Below are 20,984 nucleotides of genomic sequence, written 5' to 3' on the forward strand. Positions count from 1 at the left end.
TATAAGTATAGTTTCTTCTTCATGTAAAAACAACCTTGATTTGTTAATTATGTACATTTGTTTTAATTATTCATCCATGTCTACTGTACTTTTGATATTTTTGTACATCATTGACTTGATAAATGTTTCATGGTAAAATAGTTATACTTTGTAATATGTCTTGCCTGCTTTAGAAAGCATTAATAAGTCCATTGTGTTACGCTCAATAAATGTTAATATAAATAGTTCCAAGTTGACCAATATGTTTTTGTTAATATGCAGAACATTTAATTGTATCGAAAGTAGTTCAACATAAGCAAATATCAATATTTTAAATGCATACAATTATTTTCTGGACACACACATACATGTCGTCTGCTGCAGAAGAGCTTGTGGTCATTAATCAGCTGTGACACACCAGGGAGCTGGCAAGAGGACCCCTGCTGATAGCGGGAGTTAGGGGGTATTAGAGTGCAGTTAGCTGTTCCTCACTTTGAGGATTTCAGAGACCCTTGTACCACAACGTGAGATGTCAAGTTGTAAATTATATACCTGATGTCCACGGTTACTATATTCACATAAGCAAAAGTTAAGCTTAAGCAGATTTCATGAATACTGGTTCTTATTGACACATACATAACAGATCTTGGCTATTGCGGTACGAAATCGGATGAACTGAAAACACTCGTAAAATCATGAACAATATATCGTAAGTGAAGCTTTTGCTATGTGCATCTTTGTGAATATGAGTGTGTGGAGTGTCGTGTTTTGCCCAGACAATCTGGCATGTGGTGCTTTTTGTAACAATTTTTGTTTTGCCAAAAGTTTTCAAATTTGATTTAGATGGAAATATGAAACTATACTATGAGGAAGAAGTACTCTCTATGTTAGGTTCACCAGTTGTGTGCCTGTCAGATCAGTTGTTTGAGGTGGATGTTGTGACTTGAAACCTCTGGTTTGCTAATCAGAAATGTGTATTTACAAGTCATGAATAACTCAATGATAGAATGAAAAACAGATATCAGCAGACATGATACACATTTATTATGACACCACAGTAGTGCCTGAATACACAAGACACAGACATGACTGTACAATAAATATATCATGGTTGTGCTTGGATACACAAGACACCGACATGACTGTACAGTAAATATATCATGGTTGTGCTTGGATACACAAGACACAGACATGACAGTACAGTAAATATATCATGGTTGTGCTTGGATACACAAGACACTGACATGACTGTACAGTAAATATATCATGGTTGTGCTTGGATACACAAGACACAGACATGACAGTACAGTAAATATATCATGGTTGTGCTTGGATACACAAGACACAGACATGACAGTACAGTAAATATATCATGGTTGTGCTTGGATACACAAGACACAGACATGACAGTACAGTAAATATATCATGGTTGTGCTTGGATACACAAGACACTGACATGACTGTACAGTAAATATATCATGGTTGTGCTTGGATACACAAGACACAGACATGACAGTGTACAGTAAATATATCATGGTTGTGCTTGGATACACAAGACACAGACATGGTGTACAATTATTATATCACAGAAGTGCCTGTATACACAAGACACAAGACATGACAGTGTACAGTACACATCTGGAAGGACATAGTAACATTTAATACTGTGTGGGGTAAGGTGAAATCAGAATGCTGTAGGCTACCTGGGTCCACATGCACAAAACCATCTTAGCACTATGCCTTTAATGTGCACGGGTGTTCCAGACCACTCTGACACCCCCTGCCCCGTTGTGAAAATTAAATTTGCCAACCAAAATAATACATATCTTGATTTAATTCAATTTAGACCCCAATCAATTTTAATTCCAAGACCCATTCTAGTGCCAAGATTGCTTTGTGTAGGATGACCTTGATGTTCAGGGCTTCCATATGAATGGTGGGATTTTACAAAAACTTTCCATCTCAGTATTATCTTTGTTCAATATACTGTGGAATATCTCTATTTCATAGTTTATATTCCAAACCTATTTTCATTTTTCATTTGGAAACAGATAAAAACTTGTTAAAACGGAAACAATAACAAAGTCTATCACAGTTGCTGTTATGACATGATAACAAGACCTTAAGGAAATACTTTGGACGGAGTGCTGACTATCATTAAGTCTACATTAAACCCATAACACAACAAGGATTAGTTTCAATCCAATATCTAAAATTGAACACACCTATCAAACAGATGTTTTTTATCAAAGTATAGCTGAAATAATGTTGTCATATTTGTTGGATATTGTTTGTATCAAGAGTATCAAGGTATCAAGAGTCTATATTCACACAGATATCCTTCCTTCAAACAAAATCATGCACGTATTATTCACATAAAGTAAAACCTTTTTAAAAAATCTCAGAAAGTCATTAAGTACTCTGTTTACAATTTCTAACCGGAAATTAAACAGTTATAAAAAAATCCTAAGATCAAAGACATCATACATCAATGGACCTATGAGTGCATGATTCTTTTAATCTGAGAGCTAATTTTGACAAACTCTGGGCTTTTATCAAGCCTTGAATCAAATGTATGTACAGCTGACACATGATATATACAAAAATAAACGTCTGTTGATGCCTATGAAAAGAACAGAAAACTCGTAAAAACTATATTTATCATTTTACTGCCCCAAAATTCATTATTAAGAATGAAATATATTTACAAATTCCGCATTCATACCAACATAGAGAAAATATACCACAAAATATTACTGCAAAACAATGATAAAACATATCCACTCCTGGAACAGTTACCATGACTGAGTGCGTCAGCCGGCCAGCCGCTGCATGGCGTGATGCTGACAGCTAGTACTGAACCTGCAGCATGCTGGGGGGCTTGTTCCGGATCATCATGGTGGGCGTGCCTGGCTTCCTGTATGCTGGCTGGGGCTGGTTCATCGCAGACTCGTAGGTTTTCTAAGAAACGATAAGTACAGCATTAGTGCAGGCCTGTCTTTACTATGTAATCAGTTTAGTGGTGTAACGAATGATCCGACTTTTGGGGGCACTGTATTGTCTGATGTTAAAATATGAATTGTTCATTATGGGTAAGTTTGACCATTGATAGTTTTTATAGATGTAATCAAATCAAAATTAGCTTAGAGAGGTGTAGAGGTTTTTATCAAGGCCATATAATGACAACTACCACCCTTCATTCCCTACCAACTCCCCTAGCAACTTACTGAATTGTGGAAATGGTGGATGTTTTTGACGGAAGATGTTTTGTTTGTTGTTTCATGATGCATTCAGCAATGTTCCAGCTACATGAAGGCAGTCTGTAAATATTCGAATCTGGACCAGACAATCCAGAGACTGACATCATGAGCATCAATCTACGCAATTGGGATTCAAGGACATGCCTCAAGCATCCCATTAGTGGACAAGCATGGGTTGCTGAAGACCAACTTTGTTGATGTTGTTTGTGTTGACTTACCCTCCTGTGTGTTCTCATCTGGGCATTGTAGAAAGCAGCAGATTCAGGGTTGTTCATCAGCAGTTCCATCTGGAGGCGGTCAAACTTCTCCTGCTCATCTTCCGGCTGCCAACATCAGAAACAGAGATGTGAGAGTCAACATAGAAACAAAAGTGTGAGAGTCACGTCAGAAGCAGACATGTGTGGGAGTCAACATCAGAAACAGACAGGTGTGGGAGTCAACATCAGAAACAGAGGTGTGGGAGTCATGTCAGAAGCAGACATGTGTGAGAGTCAACATCAGAAACAGAGATGTGAGAGTCAACATCAGAAACAGAAGTGTGGGCAGCAACACATACAGTAGGGGACTTAGGTATAAATAGTTTGATGACCGCTTGTACGTACCATGGCATTAGGGTTGAATGGAATGATGCTGCCTGGGCGGACACCGTGGCCGGCTTGTACACTTGTGTGCTGATCGTCTCCCTGGCTCACAAAACTCTCGTTGTACCAAGTGTCAAACTCTGAAAGGTGTCCAGAAGGTTCCATGTTATATCACAGGAAAAGAGTACAGGACATATTTGTCATGTCAGAAATAAACAGAAGAGTGAGTGGCACTTAAGGTAGTAATATTACACTGATATCTTGCATAGCTCTGGTTGTCTGTTGTAAAGAGAGGAAATAAGTGTTTCATGATATTGATAAAACATTAAAGCTTCCACCTTCACATTTTCATCCAACCATTATGCCTAAACGATTCATTTATAAACAGGTTAACCTCAATCACTAGTCTGACTAATGGTAGATCAATTGTTGAAGTATCAATAGAACTTCAGAGGCAAACTGACATCTGTGGGCCACAATAACTTCTTCAACAGCACCTGGTTCTCAAGCAATGACATTGAGCAAACTGGAGAAGGTAGATGATCACTCTAGGGTCAAGTAGGGAACTGGAACATTTAGAGGAAAGACTTTTCAAGTAAAGATGATGCAGCAGTGTGGAGAGCCAGGAATAGTGAACAGCCAACAGCCTGACCCCAGATTCTGTGGTTCGGGCTTCCCATCTGGGAGTGTTACCTTGAATGAGACGTTGCCGACACTGGTCCACCAGTTTCTGACAGTACTGCACTTCAGCCTTCAGTCGCTTCAGCTCGTCATAGTCTGTCTTGTATTTCTGCTTCAGCTCTTTCAGCACTTGGATCTCCAAGAACTCAGCCTCGCTGATGATGATGTCACCATCCTCATTAAATGAGGGCCCTGTCAACATCAAACATGTTCTATGGTAGAAATTACCTAAAGGATTACTCAAAGTTTTTGCAGCAGAAATATATGTACAGAAGCTTTTACACAATTTGGAGCCTGATATTGTCTGATGATAAAGTCACTACAAGGACAAAGATGAAGTTCATGGTATGGATCTATTGTTACACACATTGTGCTATCTAAATCTATTCATTTCTGCAGACCAAAGGAAATTTGCAGTAATGTCTGGTCATGTTATTCTCTAGGTGCAAAGATTGCTGCATTGGTGTTCAGAGCATTAAAGATGGAAAAGCAGGAGACTTAAACGATGGAAAAAACAAAGTAACAGAGTTAATTCCATGCTTCCAACATCTTAACAATAAAATACAACGCAGATTCTTTACCGGTATGACACAAATGGGCAAATGGGTGTCTTCTTTTCTTATTTTTGAGCGGAATGGAAATTTGAGATCGACAGGAAATGAGAAACAAAGGAATAAATACAGATGACCAATTGGACAATCCACAGCGATACAACGTACCATTCATCTCCCTCTCTTCCTTCAGATGATCAAGCTGTGCCCTGCTCTTGTCGATATCAGTCTTGACGGCGTTAATCTGCCGAGCCAAGTCACTGTATGCCTTTGTCTTGCTGCTCAGCAGTTCTGGATCACAAACACAAGAAGATTCAAGATTTATTGAGTCAATACAAAAGCATATTTTACAACTTGAACTAGTTTATGCACCTTGTTAAGCCACATCAACCTTAACCTGGACAAAGTCGCTAGTATATACCCAACTTGTAAATACAAATCAAAAAGGTCCAAAGGTCTTTGCCCACATTCTCTTAACAATCACATACTCTCACCTTTATTTTCCACCAGGATTCTGTTGATTTCACTGCCTCTTTCCTGTTTAAATTCTTCAAATGCCACAGTCCGGCCTGGGGGTGTACTGTAGACAACAACATTTATACTATAGGAGACAGAAGCAGATATATATTCTTTCCTTTGTTAGACAACTTTAACTGTTGTAAAGTGGTACTTTTGTTTTGTTGGATCTGAGAGCTTAATTTTTGTTTGTCCATCTAACTTAGATGTTATCCCCAAAACAATTGTGAAAACAATGCATTAATCTTCAAACAAGCCTTTGAGATACAAAAACATTTCTGATTCTGAAAATGATCTTTTTCCATTTTTTTCCCAATCTCATTAAAATCAGATCTTAGTTCCCGCTACCGCTAAACAAAGATCTGAGGACATCCCATTATGGGTCACGTCAGACTGACCTTGCACGAACTTTGACCGACCAATGGAATGACCAGTCAGAAGGCAGCTTTCTCGTGCTTTATGGCACTAATTTCAAATTGGCGACTCGCTTCGAAACATATTTTGACAAATTCTCGATTACAAATTTGAAACCTGAACAAAAAAACATTCTGGAATGGCTAATAGATGGTCTAGATTGTAAGGATTCAGTCGTTAAACCCGTAACTATCGTTCGGAATACCCCATGTTAAAGTTTTCATAATCTGGTAAGCGACGCACTGATTGGTCGGATGAAAGGTCGTTCTGACGTGACCCCAAATGGGATGTCTTCAGATCTTTGTATAGCAGTAGCGAGAACTAAGGTCTGATTTTAATGAGATTGTTTTTTTCCATCTGCTGACCAATATTTTCCTCAAAAGTGCTGGCCCAATTATCTCTCCAACTAATTTTAACCAATCACATCAGAGAGTCTTTTAGTACACTAAAAGAGACAAGTGATGCTCGTCTACCTTGGGCGTGCTTGTTTCTCAACACGAGTGGGAGGTCCAGCCGAGCTGACCGGTGAGGCTGAGCCTTCCACAACCTCCTTGTCATCCTTGCGGGTGTTCTCGACTGGTGTGTGGGGAGACTTGGTGTCCCGGTCCCCCTTGGCACTCTGGGACGGGGAGGACCCACTCTTCCCACCCACAGGGCTGCAAGCAACAGAGTAATAGTGTAGGCGACACACTACATCACAAGACTTCACCATTCCAGTATTGGATATCAGTGCTTTGATTCTCAATCTACCACTTTTATATAACATATTGGTTATGACTAATAAATAAGCATAGAACAATTAGGGAACAACAATTACAGTCTGTGGTTTCACTAGACAGTTCCAAAGGCTCAGGTCTAGATTATGCTTTGTAAGAGTGTAAAATCTTTTTAAAATGGTGCAGACAGTTCCAGTTAGACAAACAGGTGGAAATATTTTCGACTGATGGAGGACAACAAGCTTATATACAACACAGTGTCCAGTGAAGACCAAACCTTTACTTTAGATACATCAACAAGTGTTAGCATGTCCACAACACAATACAACATGACAACACAGACAGCAGACACAACCTGGACCAGTGTTAAACAATTAGTAGTTGTTGGCAACAAATGTTACATAATGGAGTTAAGACGATAGCAAAGATAGCACCACAGCAAACAGAATAACTTAGCTCCTTGCAGACCATAATACCTTGGCAAATACTAACATTAGACTCAATTATCATTACATTCAGTGTATAGAGGGGAAATGTAGGATGTCCCAGTTTCAAAATATATTTGCAGTTACAGCTGGACTGTGGACATCTTTCCGAGGCAAGAGAGTTAACTGACATTAAAAGTCCAGTTTCCACCCTTGCCGAACTAGGCTGGAATTACTGGGCTCAATCGTAGCGCCACCAGTGGCTATTACCAGTTACTTTCCTTCTAAGCCTCTCCTATGGACCAATCAGACTCCACCTCTCGTATCACTTGCGTTTGCTTCACACAAAATGGTGGCGCCCAGTCAGGACACTCTGATCTATATTGTGATAAAATGGGTCTAACATCGCGAAATGCATCAAATCAAGTGAACACCTTGATTAAAAACATGAAAAGATTTGGAAAATATCTGCTGACTAGTTGGCGGTGCACATGCTTTGCAAATCCTGCAATCGACCGACATCTGCACGACAGTTTACGAACCGGATTTCGATTTTGGTGCACGATTTTGATTGGATTATGAATAGACTCGTTAGTCCAGTCAAAATGTAACTCCACAATACCAGCCTAGTTCGGCAAGGGTGGAAACTGGACTTTTATAGTCATTTAACTCTCTTGCCTCGGGAAGATGGACTGTGGATCGTGTAATAAAGATAGTTCCACCTGTTCCCTGGATGTTTATTCAGACAAAACGGGGACACATATCTATATCAAGTTAGTACTGTGATAATGGTGAGATGGTTAATGGAGGTGGGTGCACATTATTCATAATTACGAGATATGCATGGAAGGCAGGTTTGACACATGTAAGTTGCAGTGCTTACCCATCATAGTACAATTTGTCACCTACATTTCATGAAGGTGAATGCAATTTACCAATTCTTATTGTAAAATTCAAATTTATAACCATAAAAACATACTGATTCCAAATGTAGGGTTTTAGAGCAATTACACTTTCAGGGAAAGTTAGATAACAGGAGTGGTGAGTATGTGTTTCATCTGTTCAGACAACTGTTTCGCTCCATCTTTTTAAGGAATTCAGTTAGGTGATGTCAAGTTAAGGTTGGCATGCTTGCACGTCACGCATGTCAGGAGCACCCTATACCTGCCCGCGGCCATCAGCCTAGTCACTAATCTGGCTGCCGATGCTAGACTGGGGAAAGTCAATACACCAACAATGTCATGTTTATCTACCAAACATAAATATGCAAATGAAACAGAAATATATTATGACATATTGGATGAATAAGAGAGAGAATCAACTTCTTTATTATGAGGAACATAATGTTTCGGAGTATATCCCTACTCCTTCATCAGACAAATAAATGCTATCGGGCAGAGAACATACATATGTACCTGTAAGAACAACAATAATAACATAACAAAGGTGGAAACTTAACAAGGGAAGCCAACAGGTAATTGGCCCTTAGGTGATTAGGAATGGACAAAGGGAAGTCAACACTTAACAGTGGCTTTCATTTGTTCATTTGTCCATTGCCATTTCCATTGCTATTACCTATCAGATAGAATTGAAGTCCTGGCTTCCAGTTGTCCATTGCTATCACCTGTCAGTGCTAATTGACTGTTAAGAGTAAGCTTCCATTTGTAAATTCCTAATCACCTATCAGCGCCAATCAACTTTTGTTGTTCTTACATGTACATATACATGCTCTCTGCCTCATAGCATATATTCACCTGATGAAGGAGTAAGTATATACTCCAAAACGTGTTCCTCATGATGAAGAAGCTGACAACCATATATTCTCTTCCTTATGTGTATCACTTCTAAATGCCTTTCAAAGACCTGATATTGGATGAATGGTCTCAATAATGAATTTTCATACGAAATCTTCAAATTTTGTGATTCAATAATGAATTACATGCGTGAATGTCATTGATTCATTGATTAACGAGGAGTTGTTTGTTGACTCAGTGATAAACTTTCATCTGTGAACTTGCAGAATCACTGATGAATTATGTGTGAATTTTATTGATTTAAGGGCGAATTATCATCTTAATTATAATTTTGAAATTGTTTGTCAATTAGAAATATTACATGTCAAAAGTCTTGACTTAATTTTGTTTTAAAATTTGTCGATTCAATAAGTTGTATGTGAATAGTGTTGATTAAAATGTGTATTATTTTCTATTATTTATATTCAATAATAAATTATCCTATGGCTGTTTTCATTTGTCAGTCATCTGATGATTGTATTTGAACATCGCTAATAAATGAACAATTATTCTATGTGAACACTGTTTTGTACATCCCATGTTTTCCAAATGTGCAGTTACACACAGACAAAACAAGAAAGACATCAGGTCTTCAACCCAAACGAGTGAATGAACAATGCGCATGCATGTGCAATGTCAGATGAACGAGATGCAGGATGCAATACAGGAATATATCAACAAAAACAAACATAATGAACAAAACAAACTGCCCAAGTATTTGTAAAGGTGAAGCCAATGTGTGTGGTAAAGGGCGTACCTCTGCTTCCCTCCTCGGGTGCCACTCCTTCTCTCCTTCTCCTTCTCCTTCTTCCTCAGCTGCACAACAGCTGATGGTTCTGCTTTGGCCGACCTCGGCGCCGTTCCAACACCAAACCCAGACCCGTCCGACTCCCCAACCAGAGATCCATCATCGGCAATGCTAATTCCAGCCTGAAAAATGGTTTAGGAAATCATTTATACCAAGATGCATGGTGGCTGGCTAATCCCAGCTTAATTATTGATGTTTTTGATTTGGCAAATTGTGTGAGATGACACTATATATGATTTTTTTCCGAAGTGAACAAAAGTGAAAAAAATAAATTAATTTTTAATTTTTCCAAATTCAATGACATACTATAACCTTAAAAAATCACGATACACTTTTCTTTTTTTTTTGTAATACTTTTTTTATTCAGGGTTCAGGATACATTGTACATGATATAGTGCATATTGATACATTGACTGTTTGCACATCATTTGTAATGTGAGGTTGATATTACTAGCGATAATAAATGATTTAATACATAATATATATGTATCACATGATGGAGTCCCCTTTTTTTTTATCATAAAAACAACAGCCATTCACACTTCTCATACAAACACCATTTACACGCTTTCACACAAGGACGCCATAAGCACTCTCATACACACACACACATGCATTATATTCTCAAAGAGAGATCTCAAATCTCAAGTCAGTGGTTCCAATTGAATGATACGAAAATGTAGACACTAACACATGGGCATACCATAAATGATACACTTTTAGTATCCACGTCACCTTGATGTGGGAGGCAGGATTAATGTGATGCAGCCTTAGACCGAGGGGGCCACGTGTTTCTACCAGTAAACCAAGAACTAAAGTGATGTCCTTATCCAATAAATAGATTACGTGTCTCTATATTGTATGTGAACAATTTTGTTTTACAAATTCTTAAACCTTCTTGCAAAGTATCTGTCCCTAAAAATCTAATGCTGTAAAGCCCTTGCCTAGAATCCAGACTTCACAACATTTTCACTCATATAGTCCTTTTATCCTCATTATCTGAGGCAAGTACCGTATTCGACGTAATAAGCGCCAACGGCGATATTTGCTGGTATATTGGCTAGTGAACAATCCCAATTAGCACCCCTTCCAATTGATCAATGTACACAGACTTAATCATTCGTGTATAATATGCACTCGTGTTAATTAAATTCTGGAAAAACGTGTATTATACACACAGACTTTTCTTTGGCCGTCAGCATAAACCACGAAATTTACCATCTTTCAACTCTGTTTTTTTTTCATCAAAGTAAGGGCCCCTTATTCTAATTTTGAGAGCTCCCTGGGCGCTTATTGTGTCGAATACAGTATGTGTTCCTAAGATGTTCCACCGTTCACGTACCTGCTGGGCAGCTGCTATGGCTGCTGGGTCAGTTCGGTCAATCAGTGTAAACTTCTGACGGAGCTTGTCCTCAATCGTTTGTGCCATTTGGCTTGAAGACACACACAAGAATACCATAAGTATAAAGCAGTGTAAAGAATGTTTATAAATACATGATGGGAATCAGTTAGTCATGATTAGTTTGTTCCAACCGATAAATCACTGATCCTAGTATGTTGTCCATTTTCATGTTTAGTTTTGAGAAACCCATAGTTGTTGGGGGTTTTTAATCTTAAGAATCTCTGTGTTTATAAACATATAAATGATATAATGATGAATGTGTTTATGTGTAATAACTTGCAAATAGCATTTATATCCCTAACTGATCCTATTGATTATGGACACTTACAATCAATCATTGCATGAAGAGAGTAACCAATTACTGTAAATCTTGAAATTAACGCGAGCGTGAATTAAATGCGAAACAATGCGATTGATCTTTGCTCGCATTAATTAACTTCGAATTTACATCTCGAATGACTATCAACAATAAGACAGCCTCACTGCACACCTTGAATAGCGGAAATACCAACTTGAATAATAACACAAACACAGTTTATTGAGCAGCAGTTGTAACAAGTATATAACAATGTCATTCAGACAATAGGAATTACACAATGGGCATCCAGTGAGTTATCACTGCTGGGATCAAGAGTTCTACCCACTCGTGTCAAGCTTGTTGACACCTTCTCTGTATACCAATCGGTCAAATGGTGTTGGTTCAATTATTTTATTGCCTTTGAACTTCCTTAATGCCAGTCAACAGAGTAAGCATATAAACTGAGTGTTGTTTTTATGGAAGTGCTCTACTCAATGCTGATAAGCCCTGCTATTTGCTGTTTGATTGGATTAAGGTAAGGATATGTATCATTCCACTGGGGATGGGGTGTGGGGAGTCGCATTGATATTGAGTCACATTTTTGGGTAGTGGTCAGCAGTCGTATCAATTTGGAGGCACATTAATTTCCAGATTTACAGTATCTTTTATAATCGATCATCAGTATATTACCAATATCAACACATAGCAAAGTTGATAATATATGGTATTTAATATTTACTTTCCTATTATGGACTTACTGATATATATCCTTGAAGGCGTCGTATGTGCCTTGTATTTGACGTATATTCACAATCTGAAAAGTAAAAGTCAAAATACACATTAACAATATTTCACTCAGTGTGTGTGTTCAATGAATATCCTTCTAAATCCTACAATTTTATTGGCTGAAAGGGTCTGTTACTTTTGCATTCCTTTCTCAATAACACAATCTAGGACTATTTCCATCCAAGCTAAACCATGTTCATAAATCCCAGAGAACTACAGACATCATACACCAACATTGAACAAAAACACAGACTCATGGTCATGGTGTCAGCCATTTCCTCTACACAAACCTGAATTCACAAGCACTGGTGGACATACATGATGTCACTGTCCCCATTCTGATAGGCCGACCAGTAATGCCAGCTTCCACACTCACTATATCTACACACGCTTCTCCACCACACAACCTCAACAAAGCCAGAACAAAGGCAATACTTAAATAGACATATAGATCCTTCAAGATTGACATGTAAACACTTTATTCAACACAGAAGAAGAGTAAATGACAGTATTGTGTGTCCTGCTGGCCCTAGTGCAGGTATTTTAATACCCACTTCCCCGAGGGTCCTGTCAACTTACATCTACTTCATCCACTTCTCCTTGCAAGAAGGTCTGGACTTGCTGGCGGATGTCATACTTCTGTTGTTCCGACAATGACTCATACGATATCTGACTTCTATTGGTCTGCAAAGAAACATCTATACTGAAAAACTTTCAAACATGAACTAAACATTACTTTAACCTCAAACACATAAAAATATACATTTGCAAAACACTGTTCTACATCAATCTCATAGTGAGTGAACGAGTTTGATTTTATGCCGCTTTTAGCACACCAGAAATGGGCTTCACACATTGTACCCATGTCGGGAATCGAACAGGGTCTTCGGCATGATGAGCGAACACTTTAAACACTAGACTACCGCCCCACCCCCATCGATCTCATAAAAATCAGATCTTTGCACGAAGAATGACAACCCCTCAGTACGAGACTGCATAAGGTCAGCCAATCAGTTAAGAGGCTTCTAACGTCCCAATACGAGTATCTGATATCTGATTTCTGTATCTTGAAAAAGTGAGTGAGTTGGGTTCAACGCCGCTTTTAATAGTATTCCAGTTATATCGCGGCGTGTCAGCTTAATGTGGGAGTAAAGCCCAAAGTGATGCAGGTCTTAGACGTTTACCACTTCGATGAAACCCACGAGCACGGGTATGGTGCTGACAAACCTAGAAACATAATTGGGGCAAACCGGGATTCGAACCCACAATCATAGGTTTCTGGCGTGCCCAAGGGATGCAACTCTGCACAGCAAATCGCGGTGCCTTAGATGACTAGGCCCCCATCGTGAAGAAGAATGTATGAATATTTCATACACCATGTCAACTGTTAGAGCCATGGCATCTACACCCAACACAGATAAACATCACAGGAACAAACATCTGAGTTCTGTGTTGGTTCCTTTTTTAAATACAAAATTTCTTAATCAAGGTGACTCAAGAACCCACACATTCTTCATTTAGATTTGGTGGTCAAAGTTAGCTCAGGGTTCACTAGACGCGACCTTCTATCAAGATGAAGTGTTAGGTCTTCACACACAGATGCATCGTAAGAGTTAAAGGTCTACCATTAATTTTAAAAAGATTGTCAAAAGGTTGACCACCTGAAACCCATTTAGGCCTCTCTCTTAAGTGTAGAGTGGAGATTTACCCACGAGCAACTACATTTCATTACCTCAAAGTCAGAGTCACCAGAGACTGTTGTGTCTGTAAGTTAAGTGTAATGTACGACTACAACAAAACACTCACCAGAGTATCATGCATGGCCAGCTCTGATTTGAGATGAGAGATCTCCCTCTGGAGCTTCTTCACAAGGATCTGCAACAAGACAGTAGATACATGTATACAGCACTTGCCTGAATAATGGAAATATTTTGGTTACTTTCAAAATTTAAGCAATTTAATTTTCTACTTGATCGAATGATATTTATATAAACATGGAATGGAATGTTTCGTTTTGTTTGTTTGTTCGTTTGTTGTTTAACGCCGCACTCAGCAATATTCCAGCTATATGATGGCGGTCTGTAAATAATCGAGTCTGGACCAGACAATCCAGTGATTGACATCATGAGCATCGATCCACACAATTGGGATCGATGACATGTATCAACCAAGTCAGTGAGCCTGACCACTCGATCCTGTTAGTCGCCTTTTACGACAAGCATAGTCGCCTTTTACGGCATGTATGGGTTGCTGAAGACTTATTCTATCCGGAATGTTCACAGGTCAGGAATGGAATGTTTCATGGGAAAGCAGTGCACATGACAAATTGACAAACAACCTTCCTCTGATACCTGTGGATTATTTTGTAGTCTTTATGTAATTAATTCCATACCTGACAACAAAACATACCAACAACTAAGGGAAATGATGAACTACAGGGTGACATGACAAGGCAACTCACGGCTGGGTCGTAGACTTCATTGACTGCTGGCTCACACATCAGGCACATCATACGAGTTGCAAACCTAAGAGTTGACACCTGAAACATTCACACATACAGTCACAAACACACTTTAATAAATAATTGCTTTAAGCTCCACAGATCATCATGGCTACAGTGAAGTCCCGTTAATCTGGCATAGTTGGTTGCATATGATTATGTCGGATTAACGAGTATGTCGGAATAACGAAATTAAGTAGTATCAACGTTTGTGATAAAAAATCAGACAACTACACAATAGAGAACGATATAAACATGTTGACAAAAAAATAAAATATTCATATTGTTATGTTACATTGTTAGAATATGTTTTCTTATCATGCAACCCATTAAGCTTAACAAAACAACTGTTACGGGGTGTATGGCTGATTCAAAATACTTTTAAAAGCATAGTCTGGAATGTATGCCGCCAGTTTGAAACTAGTGCCGCAAAGCTCAAGAAAAATTCTCTCTTAGTGGCCACTAAGAGAGAATTTTTCTTGAGCTTTGCGGCACTAGTCGACTTCCTGTGTCATTTCATTGGTCGGTCAAAGTTCAGGAAAGGTAATTCTGACGTGACCTGTAATGGGATGTCCTCAGCGGTAGTGAGAACTTGTATCTGATTTTAATGAGATTGAGGTAATCTTAGCATGTGATTAATCCTGTGTTGTTTATTCAAAGCACTAATAATTGTTTCTTGTTCAGCAAATTTTTCACTGTAGCCGTTGTAATATGTAGTAGCAACTCGCGGACTCGTCTCACATCAAAACACGGGCTGTGTACTCGCGGGCAGATGATCACTGTGTTGGATTAACGAGACTGCTGAATGAGTGATTTGGGTAATTCATTGCAAGTTAGGTGTGTCGAAGTAGGAGTGTGAGACTGTCGGATTAACAGGACTAAATCGCACTGATTTAATCCATTATTAGTGTCAAGGAAAGCCGATTGTCAGATTAATGCGACATGACTGTATTTTTGACTGAAATAATGCCGATGCGATGTCTCATCTTTACTCACTCACTGTGTCAGCATATATCAAATAAAAGAATCCACAGTTTTCAGTATAACAATTCTTGGCAATTGATAATCCTTTCCAGAAACAATCTACCAAAATGTGAAGAGATACAAATATAACAAAGCCTGTAAACCAAAATCACTTGGTCCATGACTTTTGAGTTGTATTGTATTGCCTTATCATGCTTATGAACAAGTGCTTCACTAATGGATGGAGGCTTGTTAAAAACATCTTTATATGACTTAAAACAATAATAGTCCTGGTTCTCAGGCACCACTCACATCATCATAAAGTCTGACGCACATTTTGTTTTTATTTCCATTTTCAAAAAAAATATAAAAATCCTAATACTTAAACACAATGCAGAAAAAAATTGAAAATGGAAACAAAAACAAAACATGCAATGAACTTTATGATGATGTGGGCAGTGTCTGAGAACCAAAACTATTATTTTTTTTAGTTTATGCAAAACATTCTGAGTTTCTGGTCCTGACTAATGTAGGTTATTCTCGGGTTACTCACAGTTTCCTCAATCTGTGCTCTCTCACCCCACAGGTTGGCTACCAGCAGAGTATTACACTGACCCCCTATAGAGTCCTTCAGGTAGTGAGTCAGCTTGGACTGACGGAATGGGATGTGTTCTCGGCGTTTGTCTGCCAGCGCTACGATCACTTGCTCAAGGAAGGTCAAGGATTTGTTGATATACATAGCCTCTGTTTGGGTTTTCCCTGCAGACTGCAAGTAGATGTGTAGAAAATAAGTGATCACCAGAATAGGAACAGAAACTTCCCACAGGAATTGGTCAAAACTTCTTCATGTGTTTCATAAATACAGTGCATAAACCTTTAAATAAATAGTTAAGATAGTCAAAATTTCAATTACTCATTACAATGAAGATAGCTCTCTGGTTAAACATTATAAGTTCTGTGTATCTTACCTTCGTCTTGCCTAATCTCTCTGAGCCTGCAAGGTCTACAAAATTTAACTTGGAAACTGTATATCTGGCGTTTGACTGAACCCGAGATCGTGACTGAAATATAGAACAGGCAGAAAAAGGTTATTTAGCTGCCGACACATGTTTATATTATTCTGAAAATGAATTTATGCTACATTTTTTTTTGAAATTCTTGAAGTTCCTCACCTCAATATAGACAGTAAAGATGCAGTGAGATCGAGATGACATCGTGTTGAGAGAGTGAGATGCAATAGCTCTGTTTGTCTCCCCCTGAAATATACAATCAATCATCAATATCCAGGACTCTTTCATGCTTGACTTATGCAGTGTTTCAAATATTTTTAAAACCCAACAGGACAGTCGGGCAGATGACCCATAAGTTGGCTGACCATCTTCAAAGCTACCTGCTTGCATTCAGACATTACAAATAGTGAAAAATTGCGTCTTGCTTCAGTTGAAACAAGAGTTTGCCACTAACATGGCTATATCCCCCGCCCCTGTTGCAGATTTGTGACATAATTAAATCTAAACAAACCCTAACCTTTTTTAACCAAGGTGGAACTTGTCATGGAAATTGTAAAAAAAAGAAGAGTTTGGAACCTAAGTCTGCCTTGTTGCCATGGAAACGTAAAAAATAAAAAATTCTAAATAGCAAAAGGGACCAGTTCAGCATGAACCTGGCAAACCTGCAAAGTTTCATGAAAAAATATTGAACGGTTTATTAGTTATGCTCCGGAAACAAACCCTACGCTCACAGAACCTAAGTCCATCTTGTTGCCATGGAAACATAAAAAATAAAAAATTCTAAAATTTCTAAATAGCAAAACGCACCAGTTTAGCATGTACTTGACAGACCTGCAAAGTTTCATGAAAATATATTGAATGGTTTCTGAGTTATGCTAGGGAAACGAAACGTAACGGACGGACAGAGCCCGTTTCTATATCCCCCACCAACTTTGTTGGGCGGGGGATAATAACGCAAAAAAATCACTTCAGAATCTACAAGAAGTTACAATAAAACTGAATACATAAGTAGTCTTAAAATTATCTGCCAGTCGGGGAGATGGAGGTAAATTTCATGCAGCCCAACAGAAAAGTTACCAGCCACGGGCAGGCAGTTATTTCGGACACAAAGGTAAATAGAGAGTGTAAGTTTTACTTCACATTAGCAGGATTCAACTCCAATTCCTTAGCAGAACAAGCAAACACTATAACCACTGGGCTACCCTACCCCACTTCTCTTATGATAACAAGTAAAATTGTATCAAACTTATTGTAACATAAATGTGTCCACATTCCACAAGGGTTATAAATGAATTACCTCTCAGTTGAAATCTAAATACATTCATTATAGTTTCTAACACAGACTGTCCTCATCAGTGTCATGCTTTCTCCAGAACTTCAAGTTACAACCACCACAGTCTTACCTCAAATAAAAGGTTAAGTGCTTCCTCTTCATTCTGTGCAAGATGACATGACAGCCCTTTTACAAACACCCCATCCTGGTTTTCCACAACGACCATCGGTTCTGCTTGACTCTGGTTCCAGGATTCAGGAAGACTCGACAGCAGGTCAAACATTGACTCATTGTAGATCTCCAGATAGGAAACTCTGTAACAATCATACAAGATTTCCATGCTAAAATGATTCAGTGATAATAATGGACTCCGAACAATCACACACCATGTTTACGTAAGAGTGAGTGTAGTTTTACACAATTTTAGGAATATTTAGTTTCACACATTGTACCATGTGGGTCTTCCTCTAACCATTTGTATAGTGCCAGTTGTTTTTCTACTTCAAATCAAATGACGTCTTTGTTATAAAAAAATAATGTAGATGTTTATAGAGGAAATGCTTACACTGAAATCCACTAAACGACATAAATGCAGGATTTGACAGATATGCTGGTCCACTAGACAAGTGCCAGTAAACATTAATCGTGTCCAGTTATAATAATAATATGATCTGACAAGCTTATGGATAATTTGAAATTTCAAGTGTCTTAAATTTCTTTACCTTTAACAGAATGAAGGGACAGAAATAGTGAGTTTGATTGAATGCCGCTTTTAACAGTATTCCAGTTATATTGCTGCGTGTTAGCTAAATGTGGGAGGCCTCAGACATTTACCACTTTGGAAACCCATGAGCATGGGTATGGTGCTGACAAACCTAGAAACATAATTGGGGCGAATCGGGATTTGAACCCACAATCATAGATTTCTGGCGTGCCCAAGGGACGCAACTCTGCGGCGCCTTAGGCGACTGGGACACTCGTGCCCCCTGGGACAGAAATATTTGCAATCTAGAGTACTCAAATATCATTGAAAATTATTTAATGAATCTTGGACAGTTATTCAGCACATTGTCTGTAGGATCAATGATTTTGTGGCATTTGTCTTGTTTTGTCAAACCACTGAACTATTAAAAGTCATTCACAACATTACAAATACTGGTATGGTGCACTTTATTTCACAGTTCTAAATACCTTCTTACACACAACAATCACAACATTGTGGCACAATCCTACTAAACCGTGATAACTATGTGATGTAGTCAAGTCACCTGACAGTGATGGCAAGCTCTGGCCTCTCCTCAATCTCTCGGAACAGCTGAGACAGAGATCGTGGGATGAGTCCTCTGTGCTTGTAGTTCTCAGTGGCTCCAGTCATTGTGAAGGTTTTGCCTGAGCCAGTCTGCCCATAGCACATCAGGGTACCTGCACATGTTCAAGCAAGTTGAAGTCAATGCTGTCTGGACACCTAAATGTTTATGTGTTATATGTATATATTCTTCTTACATTTAATCAGTTTATTTTGTGAGCCAATGCTGTGCATTTGACATATAATTCAAACAATCTATTTATGAATATTCAGCTGACGGGTTGAAGAGACGTCACCAAATCATTTCATGAAACAAATCTACAACACTACGTAATTCAATTATCTGATCCGTGGCAACTGACAACAAGAATGTTGTTCTGACATAACAATAATTTACAACCAATGAAGTTGCATTTGTAATTTCCATGGTAGCAGAGTGCAAACATACAAAGCAAATTACATGATATTTTAATTTAAAAAAGATATTATTTCCAATTACCATTTGATCATTGATGAATTAAGACTGTTATGAAAAGACATACGCACCATTATAGCCATCCAAGGCACCAGTGACAATGTCAGATGCCACTGTTCCAAACACTTGTTCCTGATTAGCATTGTGGAATATTCCATCAAGCTTGAAAGACCAGTCTGAAATTTGGTTGTTCACAACACCTTTCTTGGGATCTCGTTTTTGGTGGACATTGACACTCTGGAACAACAAGATACATTACTTTGGGTTCAGATTAAGAAATTGTCGGACTGCATGTTTTCCAAATTGACCAAAAGAGGTTTTTTTTCTAATTAAACAGTGATGATAATAATGTTGTATTGTTTCATCTGAGAGTGAACCGTGAACTGTCACTACCCGTAATAGGTCCACATGTACTTGTGTGTTATTTCTGTATGCTGAAGTTTGAGAAACATTTTCTCAAACGTCTTCGAGTTTGATCATTGCAAAAGATGAAAATCAATAAACATTACCTTTTTATCGGCCATCAATTCAAGATTATCATGTGCAAAGTTTGCTGTTGGGCGAATCCTGCCCCATACTTTAACTTTCCTTCCTCTGGTTTTGGCACTCATGATTGGAGTTTACTTCTAAAACATTCAACAAAATATGACACAACCAACTAATCTCAATACCAATCCACCATATTTGTTATTGGGGTTGTTAGGATATCTGCGCATGTGCGAGTTCTCGAGTTCTCGCAGTATCGCACGAGATTTTAGAAAGTTTTACTTCCCTTGAAACAAGTTATCATGCGCATGAAGGCATCAAATAACTCCAAGGAAACCATATTTTCCATATAATCCGTATAACAATAAAGATTGTGCGCTAGTTATTTTCTATTTTCTAATCCTCTTTTTTTACTCAATTTACTAGAATTACAAGAGAGATGGGTATATCAGCGAGTATGTATAATCTTTCTGGATATACAGGCTGTAAAAAATGCCGGCACAAACAGGTTTCCGTTCATTTTTGCAACATCACTGCAATTATTCGCATTTATTAACAACCGGACATGAAAATTTTGCTCAGATAGAAACATATAATTACTGACTGATATAGACCGAAGACAGATGACTTAATTTAATTGGAATACCGTGATAATTGGTAAATCTTGATTGCAATATATCCACTGATTGTCATAGCTCCTGTGAATTTACGATGAAAACAGAAATCATTCGTTGTAGATTAAGAAACATATTACATCATAT

General features: G+C 38.3%; 1 protein-coding gene across 1 annotated transcript; it reads right to left on the reverse strand.

Annotated features, from left to right (window-relative positions):
• Window positions 1-1,021: 1,021 nt before the first annotated feature.
• On the reverse strand, window positions 1,022-20,422 carry LOC139465704 (kinesin-like protein KIF9). Its single transcript, XM_071247508.1, has 20 exons — window positions 20,247-20,422; window positions 19,809-19,974; window positions 19,225-19,378; window positions 18,087-18,270; window positions 16,846-16,929; window positions 16,642-16,734; window positions 16,227-16,439; window positions 14,672-14,749; window positions 14,017-14,085; window positions 12,790-12,894; window positions 12,183-12,238; window positions 11,067-11,157; window positions 9,674-9,846; window positions 6,456-6,638; window positions 5,547-5,632; window positions 5,221-5,343; window positions 4,514-4,693; window positions 3,842-3,960; window positions 3,458-3,562; window positions 1,022-2,940 (listed from the first exon to the last, which is right to left on the reverse strand). The coding sequence occupies exons 1-20, from the start codon at window positions 20,346-20,348 to the stop codon at window positions 2,830-2,832; spliced, it is 2,475 nt and encodes an 824-aa protein (XP_071103609.1). The 5' UTR covers window positions 20,349-20,422; the 3' UTR covers window positions 1,022-2,829.
• Between the last annotated feature and the right edge of the window lie 562 nt (window positions 20,423-20,984).

Source organism: Haliotis cracherodii, unplaced genomic scaffold, assembly GCF_022045235.1.
Source record: "Haliotis cracherodii isolate W230 unplaced genomic scaffold, xgHalCrac1.p SCAF_18, whole genome shotgun sequence".
Taxonomy (NCBI): Eukaryota; Metazoa; Mollusca; class Gastropoda; order Lepetellida; family Haliotidae; genus Haliotis; species Haliotis cracherodii.

Excerpts from the sequence above, each read along its gene's own strand:
- LOC139465704 (XM_071247508.1), bottom strand. The coding sequence starts at position 20,348 with ATGAGTGCCAAAACCAGAGGAAGGAAAGTTAAAGTATGGGGCAGGATT. Across the intron at positions 19,975-20,246 it reads AATTGATGGCCGATAAAAAG|AGTGTCAATGTCCACCAAAA; the intron begins GTAATGTTTATT and ends TTGTTGTTCCAG. Across the intron at positions 14,086-14,671 it reads ATGAAGTCTACGACCCAGCC|ATCCTTGTGAAGAAGCTCCA; the intron begins GTGAGTTGCCTT and ends GTCTTGTTGCAG.